This window comes from Anoplolepis gracilipes, chromosome 14 (genome assembly GCF_047496725.1).
Source record: "Anoplolepis gracilipes chromosome 14, ASM4749672v1, whole genome shotgun sequence".
Classification (NCBI taxonomy): domain Eukaryota; kingdom Metazoa; phylum Arthropoda; class Insecta; order Hymenoptera; family Formicidae; genus Anoplolepis; species Anoplolepis gracilipes.
Genome location: NC_132983.1, coordinates 3191335 through 3204794, shown reverse-complemented (window position 1 = coordinate 3204794; position 13460 = coordinate 3191335). Strand labels below are relative to the sequence as shown.

Sequence of the window (13460 nt, the reverse complement as noted above, 5' to 3'; positions counted from 1 at the left end):
TCGATTTTTCTCTCTCTCTCTCTCTCTCTCTCTCTCTCTCGAGAATTTTTTTTCCTTATCCTTTACTTTAACATCTTTTTTAGATTCTAAATCCTCTAGAAAGCTCTAATTTGAATTCAACGATATAGTCATCGTACACCATGAACCAGCGTACTACTAACATACGCGTCGTGCGTGTCGATTTCTAATCAACCATATCAACCCGGAAATTTCGCGCGCATTTTCTCGTATATCATTCGCGCGTTAATGATGGATCTACGCGTAATCGCAGTTTGACAGATTAAAAATTCGCGTTCAAGCCGACGCGGTCTCTATTCCGTCTCTATTTGCTTACCGTTTTCTTCGCGTGACCGAAAGAAATCCGTCCTGGCGAGTCGGAGCGCCGATTTCACGGTTATCGAGGCTCGTCGCTTTATATTCTCTTTCGGCGTGTCAGCTCAATCTCTTTTTATCCGAGTCGCCTGTCGAGACGACCTGCCTGATCGAGGCACAAATTCATAGATAAAATCAACGCGATAAAATCGACGCCCGATAACGGCGGTGCGTCTTGATTTTTCGCGCCGACGAACGTGTTGTGGTAATGAGTTCCTTTTGCATAGTCGTGCCTTTCTTCCCGTCACCGTTCCGGTCCTCCCGTTAAACGCAGATTAGAAAATATCGTCGGGCGGTTGCGATTATGAATAGCGCCGTGATTACCTCCGCGAATTGTAGTTATGCAAATGCATTCGAGCACCGCGGATGCGACCGAGCAATAGAAGCGAATTATGGCGATTGAGAGCGCGATTATACCCATGCGATCCTGTTTCGTCGACGGAAGGAAGATAGTTTAATTATTTAAATAATAGCGCGTTGCCTTATCATTATCCTTATCTTCGACAAGATCTTTTTATTACCTTTAATTCGTATTAATTATAATATAATTATTTTATGCACTCTTATCCGTCTTACATTCTCTTCATTTTACATGTGTATCTACGTGATGTTATTTCAGGCCCTTCTATTATTTCTTGATTTTAGCTACAATTTATTTGCAGAGGGCTTATTTGAAGATTTAAATAATTTCTACTTTGAATAGAAATAAAATGGATTGTGATTTTTTCGTGTTTCAGGCTTTCAAGGCGTTCACTGCGAGGAGAATATCGACGATTGCCCGGGTAATCTCTGTCAAAATGGCGCCACGTGCATGGACCGCGTGAATGAGTACTCTTGCCTGTGTCCACCAGCCTTCACGGGCACGCAGTGCGAACTGGACGTGGACGAGTGTTCCGTACGACCGTCCTTATGTCACAATGGTGCCACATGTACCAATTCGCACGGCAGTTACTCATGTATATGCGTGAACGGCTGGACCGGGCCCGACTGCAGCGTCAACATCGACGATTGTGCAGGTGCAGCTTGCTTTAACGGTGCGACCTGCATCGATCGCGTCGGCAGCTTCTATTGCCAGTGCACGTACGGAAAGACCGGTAAGTGTGAATTAAATTTGTGTAGCATACTTATCAGTTGCAGGTCTTCCCTAAACATGTATTTATATATATTCGGAATAAAAAATAATTTTAATACTCATATAATATAAAAAAATAATAACGATAAAAATTTCGAATTAATATAAATTTACTGCCTTCGTGATCTTCGCATCTGAAGTATTTATTTTTCATATCGTTCCATTAAATTCCAACGAGTTTTATCGATTGTCGCGCGAGCGCCTGAAAAGTATGACGGAAATTGTGAAAATAAAGGAGGGGGATACACGCCGGTTGGTGCCTTAGTTTGGCGAGGTCGCGGGCGAGAAAGGTGATTAACTCGATACCGAGTATGGTCGGGAACACGGCTCGTAACTGCAACGCTCCGACGACGCATCGGCAGGTGCATCTATACACATGTGCGGGGCCGGTATGATGCTCTCTCTACTGCGTAGAACGGGTCCTTCGGAATCTCGAGATTCCGAAGACTCCCGGGGGCCCCCGGCTGGCTTCTTCTCGCCGTGTATCGACCTTGGCGACTGGAAACGAGTTTCTGTCCTTACTCGCCAGAGAGTGAATAGTCGGAGTATAGAAGATGGTTTTCAGATCGATTCGCGCGGCGATCGCCAAATACAGGTATATTCCTCTCTCGCGTGGCCAGACATCTCGTCGTCCGTTCCAGGAAGCCCTGAGCGTTTTACATCGCGCGATCGAGGACAATTCTGTCGAATCGCAGGTGGTTCGCTGATACACGTACAATCAATACGCGTAATGCATATAGATGGGGATATTTCGCGCGATAAATTATTTATGAATTTTGCAAAATAAATAAAAAATAAATAATAGATATACCGACAATCGATTCGTACATCAGTTCAATAAGCGATACCAGAGATTCTTCACAGTTAAATCATTTACCATTTTTAGAAATTATAAAGAGATATAGAATTTTTTTCAAACAAAAGTTAACGAACACGTAATGTACAGACGCCTTGCTGCCTCCAGGCCTACTTTTCAGTCCAGTAGAGATATACTTACAGTTAGTCGCGGGCGTGCTCTTGCATCTGCATGCATTTACTCTGGTTTATATATGAATGTCCTGAGGACTTTGGTACCGTTACCGGGCCTCATAAAGAAAAGTTCGACACACGCGAGCCGCTTCCCAAGGAAAATTACATCCCACGGTTAGTTTTCTCAATTTTATATCGCTGCTCTAAGTTTATGATGCCGGAGCAATTTTCTCAATTACCTTTGTAATAATTTGTATATCTGCATAATTTATAGATTGAAAGAAATCGGAAAGACACACGGTTAAGTTAGGTTCTTTATGTTGTAGACTGTAGACCATCCATAATTATTATCATGTGGATAAATATTTGTGACAATTGGTAAAATATATCGCGTGCATTTTTTGCATTTCATTTATTATGACTTTTATCAAAAATTTTCAATCAAAGATATTTTTATTGAGAAATGGTTTTACGATAAAATTGTAATGTAAAGAATAAAAAATGTAACATTTTATATCCCTAATAATTTTAAAAGAAAGAGAGAAAGGAACGGTCGCGCTTTTGTTTCAGGTCTGCTTTGCCATCTCGATGACGCGTGCACGTCGAATCCATGTCACGAGGGCGCGATCTGCGACACCAGCCCCATCAACGGATCTTTCACCTGTTCCTGCGCCACCGGATATAAAGGACTGGATTGCTCCGAGGATATTGATGAGTGCGAACAAGGTAAGAATTTTATTCCTTTGCGTGCTTAAATATTGCATATTCAGCAATTTGCATTCTTATATTGTTTTCCGCAATTGTATGAAATTTTTTTTCCTTTTCGTAATTTTTTTTTTTTTTTTTTTTTTTTTTTTTATTTGTGACTCAATTCTGTGATTATATATTCACCATTCTCTTATATATTTTTGTAGAGCATAACTTCAACCGAATTGCAAATTGTCAAATGACATTTTCATGCAAAGCGGATTATAAGTTTGCATAATTGCCGATTATGCGGGGATAAATTCGATAAAAATCAAACCTTTCATCGGTCGCTAGATTGTATCGACCGATTAATGCTACAGTTGCCTTAGTAGATCGTTTCTAGATCGATCTGCGTTCAGTTTTATCGCGTTTGTTTCGGTCATCTATTAATCCGCGTTTCGAAAGTAATCTCCGTTTAAATCGAGAGTAATGGGTATCTCGATCGTCGGTATAGTTATTAATGAATCAAGGCTCGATTCAAGAACATAGAAATGCCGACCAACAGCGTGTTTGCCCACGATCGGACAACAAAAATCGCGAGGATAGCTATCAGATAGATGTTATCACGCAGCGAGACCAGTTTGCATTGAAGTCGCTTGGAAAATAATAAATTGCTATCGTAGAACTGTCAAATGACAGTTGGCAAAAAATGACGAATCATTGAAGCGGCAAATCGCGTGTATCATTCAGCTGAAAAATACGATACGATTGCGAGAAATTCTCGCTAAAATAAAACGAATGTATACAAATTATGCGAAAATGTCGATAAAATCGCGTTATGCCGATATGAATTATTTAAGTCGAACATTGATTTAACAAATTTATACTCCAATAGAGAAGGATACATTTTTCTAAATACCGTATTTTATGAATGAGAATAAAGTCGATAATTCTCAGACACCGCATAAGCTTTAATCCGAGACGTTTCTCTCTTGCGTGCGAAATTAATTTATTATTGCAATTGGAAAGATTTCAATGAATTCCTGATAAGACAGTCTCGCCGATCGAAGGGGTCATCGCTCTCCGTAATATTATATATGTTTATGTGATTGCCTGTGCACCTCGCACGATGCGTGTTAACGTCACTGTATTAGCGTGGGCAGTGTAATAATTGTGAGCCAATCGACACGCAAAAAACTTTCTTCCTCTTGTCGGAAAGAGAAAGAGAAAGAGAATTAGCTTATTCTTTGTTAGCATCGTTAATAGCTTTATAACTAAAAAACCGGATTTTACGTTGTCCATCTATTTTCTAACCATACGTTTTGATTTTTATCCATCATCGATCAACGCACAAGAGGGCTGACAAAAAGCGAATTCTGGCGTTTTAGATATGTACTTACTTGATGACATATTAATCATGTATAAGAAAAACTCTCGAATATCTTGCAGTAAAAGAAAAGAAATTTTAAAGTTTAATATTGAGTAGAATTAAAATTTCATTTATTGATATGTTAAATGACATGAAAAAAGAGAGCGTATATTTAAAGATAAACATTTAAATAAATTATCTAATTAAATTTTGTGTAAACATATATGAATGATTAAAGAAATTACGTAATATTTATGCAATATTATAATCTAAACGACAGCTCACTGCTGTTATTTTCAAAACATATAATTTGTATATAGTTAGAAGTATCGTTAAAAGTAATAAGAAAGTGAAAGAAATGAAATTGATATCGCGTGAAAAATTTTTTTGGATAACGACAGATAACCTCGCGAGCGGCGAGGTTCCAATGTAGTAATCACTGGATTAATGTGCGCGATCTGTGTGTACGGGGTCCCCCACGGTCCGTGTAAATTGAAAACCCACACGGGGCAGATTGGTGGACGGCAAATCGATCGATTACGATCGATTAATTCGGCGCCGGATCCGTGTGTTATTTATTGTACCGGATCTTCGTTCTCATCGCGCCGTCCCGTCGACATTCTCGTCATCGAGCTCCGTGATCGATCTATTGCCGGTCGGGAAGCTTTAATCAACACATATTATAAGCTTATAACAGTACGGAATAAAATAGAAATAAAATCACTTTTCAACCAATTGTGTGAAACTTTTGATATTAAGATTGCAAATTATTATATAGTAGATATATCTATTTGCTTTTATAATTTAAATATTATTTATTTTTTTAATTACATTGTAATTATATAATTTAAGACGTATAATTAAATATATTTTAAATTATATAATTTAATTAAATTTGATAACAACTTGGAAATGTAAATTTTTATTTTACAAATAAACTTACAATTAATTTTATCGGTTATTGCATGTTTCACCAATTTTAATTTAGGCCAATGAGATTACTATTATTATGAGAAATTTTAATTTACTTGCGAATTTTTTACTAAAATTTTTTAATATTTATAAAAATATTTATAATATGATAGAGTTTATGTAGAATGTGATAGTCGCTATGTATGTATGTATGTACGAGGCTCGTCGAGATTTAAAATCTGAATCTCGATCGCGCGTGAGACATTTATCATTTTCGCATTTCTCGAGATGACGTATCGATTCGATTATGCACGCAACGTCACGCGCGAACGTACGCAAGGGAGCAATGATTCTTAATAGCATGCCATGATGTACCCAATTTTCTCTCCCTTTCTTCTCGCTCGATCTTATGGCTGCGGGCAAACTTGTCATTCGGAGTCCATTTCTCTTTCTTTAGCGTAGGTAGGACTGTGATATGTGACCTATGATTAGTGGGTCCTGCGTGATGCATTACGAAACAGTCCCACTGCCAACATGACAACGATTATTAATAATTTTATATAATTAATGGACACAATTAATGGTCGCACACGGGAATTTATCGAGACTTCTCTGCGAAAGTCATCTGAATGAATTTTACACTTTTTAAATGCGTGCCGTCAAAATCTGATTTTGCAGTTGTACATAATTTCGTATTAGAATTGCAGTCATTGATACAGACATTTCGTTTATAAAAACATTTATAAGTTTCGCTATAAATGTAATACAAGGTTTTTTTCTGATATATGTTTTAATATGTGAGAAGAAGGGAATGTGAGTTTTATAATATAAAAAATAGTGCGGGTGTGTGAATATAAATTCAACAGTCTTTTTTTAACAGTAAGTATAAAATATATACTGCCTGATTTTTCTTTATCATTTTATTTTGAAAAATGAAGTTTACAGTGTATTTCAGTATGTTTCTCTCAAATTTTCCAAAGAAAACTTTGTAAACTGAAGAAAGTTTTAGAAAATAAGAGAAAACTGTAAAATATTAACATAATACATAATACATTACTTTTTTTCACGATTTCGTCTTTCTTTTAGTCTATGCTTTTTGTATTATCAGATAATACAAAAACATGTTCGATATTAATAAATCTGTCACGTGTCAGGATGATCGCGATGATTATATTGCGAGCTCGAAACAGTATAGATTAAGCAACCGTTCGGCAACGTAGGTAATGGGTTTGTAATTAACCAGTGGACAGGCAGTAGTCGTGCAGCTTAATTAATAGTCTGACCAAGGATTAAGCGCGGTATGGGGCCACACACCTCGTCAATTTCCTTGGTGTTTGCAGGCGCGCAAAGGACTTTGATATCTACCGATATTATCTGCGAAAACTCAAAACTCGATTCACGCCGCGAATCGAAATCTTTTGTCAATCTCGACGAACAATATCGCTGACTAAGAACGAGAAACGAAATTTTTCGTATACATAGTATATAGTACGTTAAAGTGTCACACAAAATATTGACACGCTGGAATTACAATTAAATAAATTTGAATGAGCTGATATTGCTTGATTTTTTTATTTGAAAAAATAGAATAATAAATTCTTATTAAATTTTTGTCATTAATACTATGTCGCAACATTTAAAGAATTCGTGTATAAACATTGTATTTCGCGAAATGTAATATCAAATCAACGCTTCGAAAAAGTAATGCTGAATTCTTTAAATTATCTTATTTTAATTTATCCTGATTTTTAAACAATTCTTTACAAACATTTTATTTTTTGCACATTAAAATAATTTTCTGAAAGATATTATTGTATGTTTGTTAAAATTAGTTTTTCTTTCTAGTTAAATATACGCGAGATATCCACGAATAAGAATGCGGAAGATTAAATTATGCAGGTTAATCACGGAATATATTATATTATGGATAATTGCAAATCGTCTTTGCAACTGATGAATGATAGGAATGCGAACTCGTTTAAAAGGACGAGGGACTAGATGAAGGGGTATCGGATAATATCTTTCGGTAAAAATCCTCCTTGTTCTCCCGGTATACCATAATAAATATCGCGATTGCAATCCAAAGCGGAGCATGGCGGTTAATACGTTTTGTTACGGACAAAGACACTTCATTAATAATCGAAAGCACGTCTTTTGTATCCGCGGGCCTTCGATGCACTCGTCTCATCAGTTCGAAACGAGCGCACGCGTTGCATACGGTGGATTTCCTCATCGCATTAGTAGCCGTTCGTTAATCAACCGTCCACGGAATTAATTGGATTTCAGTGATGAGCATTAACAATTGGCTCGTTTGTTTCGCCTTGATTGTCACACACTCTCTTCGACTATAATTATTACTATAATAATGTGATGTAAAATTTTCTAATCACATTTCTAACTCTCTCTAAAACCTTTTTAAAATATTAATTTAATCATTTTAATACACCGTACTTACAATTAGTTACATATATGTAGATTTTCACATGCGTGTACTTTTTTTAATACATATTTTTCTTCTAATTATTATCAGCGTTATATGTAATTGACAAAAGTGTTAAAATCGCGATATCGCATGTGTCAGTATTATTTATCATCCGCTATGAATTATTCTTGTAGCCGTTCGCTTGAAATATACCAGGTGCTTCGTTTCGAGACCGTTAGGCATTTTTTGTACGCCCACGAACGAACGATGAGTTAGAGGATCTGCGTTTTTCAACGACCCTCCACGTTCCCTTCATCGTGCGACGTTTGCACGGGGCATCGTAATTAGGAAGATATTACTCAAAGACAGCTCCTCTTTCCCCGAGGAGGATCACTTCTCTCTCGCGGAGGCCTTTGGCTATCTTTTGCTTCGAGGGCGTGCGATTATTCAGACCTGTGTGTGAAGGACACAGGATTTGAGAAATTATCGGTAAATTATCGTACAGCCACGCACGCGGTTCTCTGTCACGTGTCCCTGCTGGCGATGATAAAGGACGAACTAATCCTTGGCCATAATGCCCGGTTCTCGCATTCTTTCCTTCTTTCACACGAGTTTTCATCCGTCGACTTGCGATTAAACGATGTCGTAATTATTGTCGATTTATCGCTTCCGTTACTCCGATAAACTATCTCTGAGAAAATTCTTCAGGAGAAAACGATGAATATATCTATTAGATTAAATAGTATCTTAATCTCTCTGTGTGTAAAATTATTTCATTGTCAATTTTTCGATGTAATTAATAGATATATTCTTTACTTTCTCCCGCGCGAACAGTATTCTTCAAAGATAGGTTTATTTAACCGTTCCGTTCATATCGGTTTTTAATCCAAACCCGCGTGACACCTAATAATTATTCACGAAACAAATTTATTCTTCAGTAATAATCTTGAGACCGCAGATAGATATTACAAGCATATTCGAAAATGAATGATTCAATTAACGGTTGACGCGCATTTTTTAACTACCGTGAGCAATTTACCGAACTCAAACGTGGTTTTCGCCGCATTCTTCATACACTACACATTAATATCGCTGGTGATTAGCCGGGACTTCGGACCCACCTCATCTCATTTATCCCCCTTTTTTTTCCTCCCAGCCGTTTGATACCACAAGTCATTAAACCTTGTAAATCGGCCCCTCTTCTCGTCTCCACCCCCCCTGTCTTCCTCAGCCACCGCGCCCCGTCTCATTCGTCTCTTTCTCTGACGATTGCCCTGGGCACTCGGAGATTCTAAAGGTCGATAAAGCGGCAGGGCTCTTTGCTCCGGATGGCCGGTAAGAAATTCTCGAGGATTAGTTTATTAATGGCCACCGGGTACAATTATCGGTTGTTCGGCGTCAAACTGAATCGTTTTGTTCAAGTAGCCGCAATGTTTCCGCGATCCATGCAGCCTTTTTTCCAGCCCGGAAAATCTTCACTTATCGCTCATCTTTTGCGGTCAAATTTTCTTATAATTGGAATAACTTCAGGGACATCTTTCTTTTTCTTTCTCTCTCACACTTATGATTCTCTAATATATATGTATATGTATTTTAAAGAATATACAAATTTCATACGCCTTGCATCTTATAACAAAGCTGCGTACTAATTGATCTAATGATTATGAAAATAAACACAAAAAGTTTTACATGTATTTCTACGTACTAAATGCAAATTTTAAATCATTCCTTCTCATTTCTGTAAAGTTGTGATTTCGAGCTCACGTTCGTATGTTATATAAAAATCGCAATATATGCTCTGAAGAAATAATATATATAAATTAACACAAGTAACCTTTTTAATGATTAGAGTTGTGTATATATATATATATTAAATATGTTGATAACATAATCAATTTGATTACAACTACATTTGACTAAAGATGCTTCAAATAAAATACATAAAGCGATGAAAATATGATGCAATGAACAAATGTATGCAAAAAATGTATTTGAGTTTTTTAAGGTCATCACATGTAATGAATATACGTATACATACAGTCATGTAAAAGTAGATACTTTTTTTCTCGTATTTCTTATTTTGTTAATAATATATAAATACTAGAAACAGGGTGTATACTCCCGGGAAAAACCTGGAAAACCTGGTATTCTTAGGGAATTTTATTATACCTTGAAAAATCATGGAATTCTCATGGAATTTCGTTAGAATTCAGGGAATTTAGAAAAATGTCAAAGAAGTACTTATTTAAAAATTTTTTTATAATAATTTAAAATATTTTAAATTTAAAATCTCTGCTTAAAATATATATTTTTTGTTTATATAAAATTGTTTAAAATATATGTTTTTTTATGTCAAAAAATGATACGCTAAAATAAATAAGCTTATTTTAAAATTGCATCTAAAAGTATTTTAATTTTACCTGGAATTTTGAACAAATATACCTGGAAGATCCTGGAATTCTCAGGGAACTTTTTTACAGAATTTGAGTATACACCCTGTAGAAAGATTAACAAATTTAAAAAACTATTGATAGCATTTTAAAGCTGAAATTTCAGGCTTTAAAATATTCTTTTAATTTTTCCTATACGAAAAATTATCACAGACAAAAAATTAAAAAAACATTTTAATGCTTGAAATTTTGGCTTTAAAGTGCTATCGATAGTTTTAAAAAAGTTTTTAATCTTTTTAGTATTTATATATTATTAATAATAATAAGAAATACGGAAAATTTAAGGATACCCGATACTTTTGGACCATGTATATACATACGTCGCTGTTGCTGCACTACTCATACGCGAAATATTACAAAACTCGTTTGATAAATTCATAATAACGTAGTTTACTTCGGTCAGTCTCAGATACATCTTCTCAGTAGAAAAGTTTTCTTATTATTATCACGATGAGTGATTCTCAAAGTTCCTACGGCATTACACGTAACTTGACACTCGAGCAAAAGGAATATGCAGCGAGAGTTTTAAATGAGTCTGACGAGAATAGAGAAAAAGCAATCGCGCGGAAATAAAACACTGGATCCAAGAGAGTGATTTGCGCGCAAGAACTGGTATAAATGACAGTATATATTAGTAGTATGTTAGCAAGCGCAAATTTTAAGAAATTTTTGGATGACATTTAATTATTGAATGTCATTTGTTGATAATTCATTAACGTTATAGCATTACCTTATAGATAAAATTATCAATAAATTAGATTAACATTATGTTACATAAAAACAGGACTTTGTAATTCCGTTACATAAGGATAGAACTCTCTATACACGTTTGTTATCAGTTATCAGTTTTTTTAGGATTTGTTCTTTGATTTGCGTTATGAGATGACTACATAATTATTAATAACGTTTCTTTTATATTGTTTTACAATGTTTTATATTGCTTTGAAATTACAAGAATCTTTATTCAATGAATATTAATATTTATCACTTATGATGCAAAGCAACGTGTAAAAAACCTATATATAAAATATATAAATGGCAAACAAATAATATAATGTTGCACTAAAAAAATGTCTATATATATATATTGCAAGACCAAAATTTCTAAACGCGTAAATCTGTAAATAATAAAATAATAGATTAGACGATAATTGAGAAAGCTTGTTCCAAAATATAACATAAGTCAAACACGAAAATAAAATAAGCTTCTAGATCTAAGGATCCGTTAATTTTTAACAAAAAAACTAATTATACATTAATACAGTATAATATATTATTGTGAGTGTAAGAATCTGATGAGTTCAAATACGCTGTCAGTAAAGATATTTGTTCCTGTAAATATTCGTGATACATTTTTACACTGACAGATGTCAACACTCATATTTGCGCATATATGTGTGTGTGTATGTACGTGTGCGTGGCGCGTGCACGTTGCGTGTGCGTGAGTATTGGATAGATTTTGACATTGTTTAGTGCAAAATTATATTATTTACTTGCAATTTATAGGCTCACATTTGATATTGCAAAAAAATATCAAAATTGTATTATTAAATGTTTGCGTAAGAAAATATATATTTTTATCTCTTTTGCTCTTTTAAAAATAGTATATTAAAAAGATTCATGTAACATATTTTCTATCAGAAAGTTATTGGGAAAATTACCATTTCCAAAGCTTTAGCCTATGTATATGATATCTAGTTTCAATTACGGCTTTTTATTTGAAGCGAAATTTCAATGTTTATATAGATGACTTCTTCATTTTGCGATTTTTGAGAGCCTATAAATTTAACATTTAGAAAACTAAGGACAAGATACAAAATTATCAAGTGCAACGAGTTAAGATACCAGAATGATTCGCGAATAGAGATCCGCTGCAACCAAAGCTACAAGAATTGCTCGATTTAGGATAACAATTATAACACTATAACTCAAAATATAGCACTATAAGAGGGCTAAAATTTATGTAGTTTTACCACCAAATATATTTCCACGAAAACAATTTTTAGAGACTAATATGAGTCTACATGTAAATAATTGTTTAAATTAGTAGACAAACGGAATTTATATAAAAGTTTGAAATTTTTCTGCACTTTTTTATAATATATAGCTGAATATATTTGTTTATATTAATAATTTATAAGGCTTTTAAATAAAACTAGTAAACGTAAAAATAAATGCAACACGTGTCAAGGATATAAAAGGACAAATAAAAACAAGTTTCTTTATAAAAAAAATATTTTTAATTTTCAATTTCAATATAATTTTTTTAATAATTACCTTTAAATATTTATATTTATCTAAAACATAGTTTTTGTGGTACAATAATTTCGAGTTTTAACGGCTAATAAAATATTATATGTATATATGTTTAAAGTATTATATGGATATATGTTTGCCATAAAATTAAATATAAACTTTTTTAAAAGATTTTAAAATAATTTATTTGCATTTAGAATTTGTTTACCTTTGCGAAAGTTGGACAATGAAGGAAGAATGATTATTCTCACACGTATTGTGCATAATCCAAACACATATTCATTCAGAAGTATTTAAGGTATTATTAATACTTGAATAACATTTGAGCGACAAATGTTACAAAATAATCTAATTTTAAATGGTAGGTGTTAAATTTGTTTATATTTTTCAACGGATGATGTTTTAGGTAACAGCTATGGCTGTAGATGTAGCTATAAGAGCGAGTGTTGAAGCGTCTTTGCATGGTGTTATAATAATTTCAGATTTGAAACATATAACTTTACATCATCTTAATCAACTTGGACAACGTTACGTTTTATGGAATTTAGTTCACGCGATGCAAAGTTTTTATCAGACTTCAGTTGCTTAACTATATTAATACGTCAAAATATGCTAAAATTTGTATGGAAACTATCAAATATTTTTTGAACCCCAAACTGAAGCAAAGATTGCATATCTATACGCACAAGACTGCACACGATTGTTTTATAAATATACCAACTGATATCTTACCTGTTGAATATGGTGGTACTGATGGTACAATTCAAGAATTAACAGGTAATTTGTACACAATAAATGATCTTGTTTAGCAACAATTGCAAGGAAAAATATACGCGTCAATTTTTTATACATAAATATACACGAATTGAAATTTTTGCGGGATATTTAGAG

At 34.1% G+C, this 13460-nt stretch overlaps 1 protein-coding gene across 3 annotated transcripts in view; it reads left to right on the top strand.

The window, feature by feature from the left end:
* The window catches only part of N (uncharacterized), a 247626-nt gene that overhangs the window by 147714 nt on the left and 86452 nt on the right, over positions 1–13460 (top strand). For all 3 annotated transcript variants that reach the window (XM_072906052.1, XM_072906054.1, XM_072906053.1), the window contains 2 exons: positions 1110–1466; positions 3044–3199. In XM_072906052.1, the coding sequence (XP_072762153.1) occupies positions 1110–1466; positions 3044–3199 (513 nt within the window). The remainder of the gene's footprint in view (positions 1–1109; positions 1467–3043; positions 3200–13460) is intronic.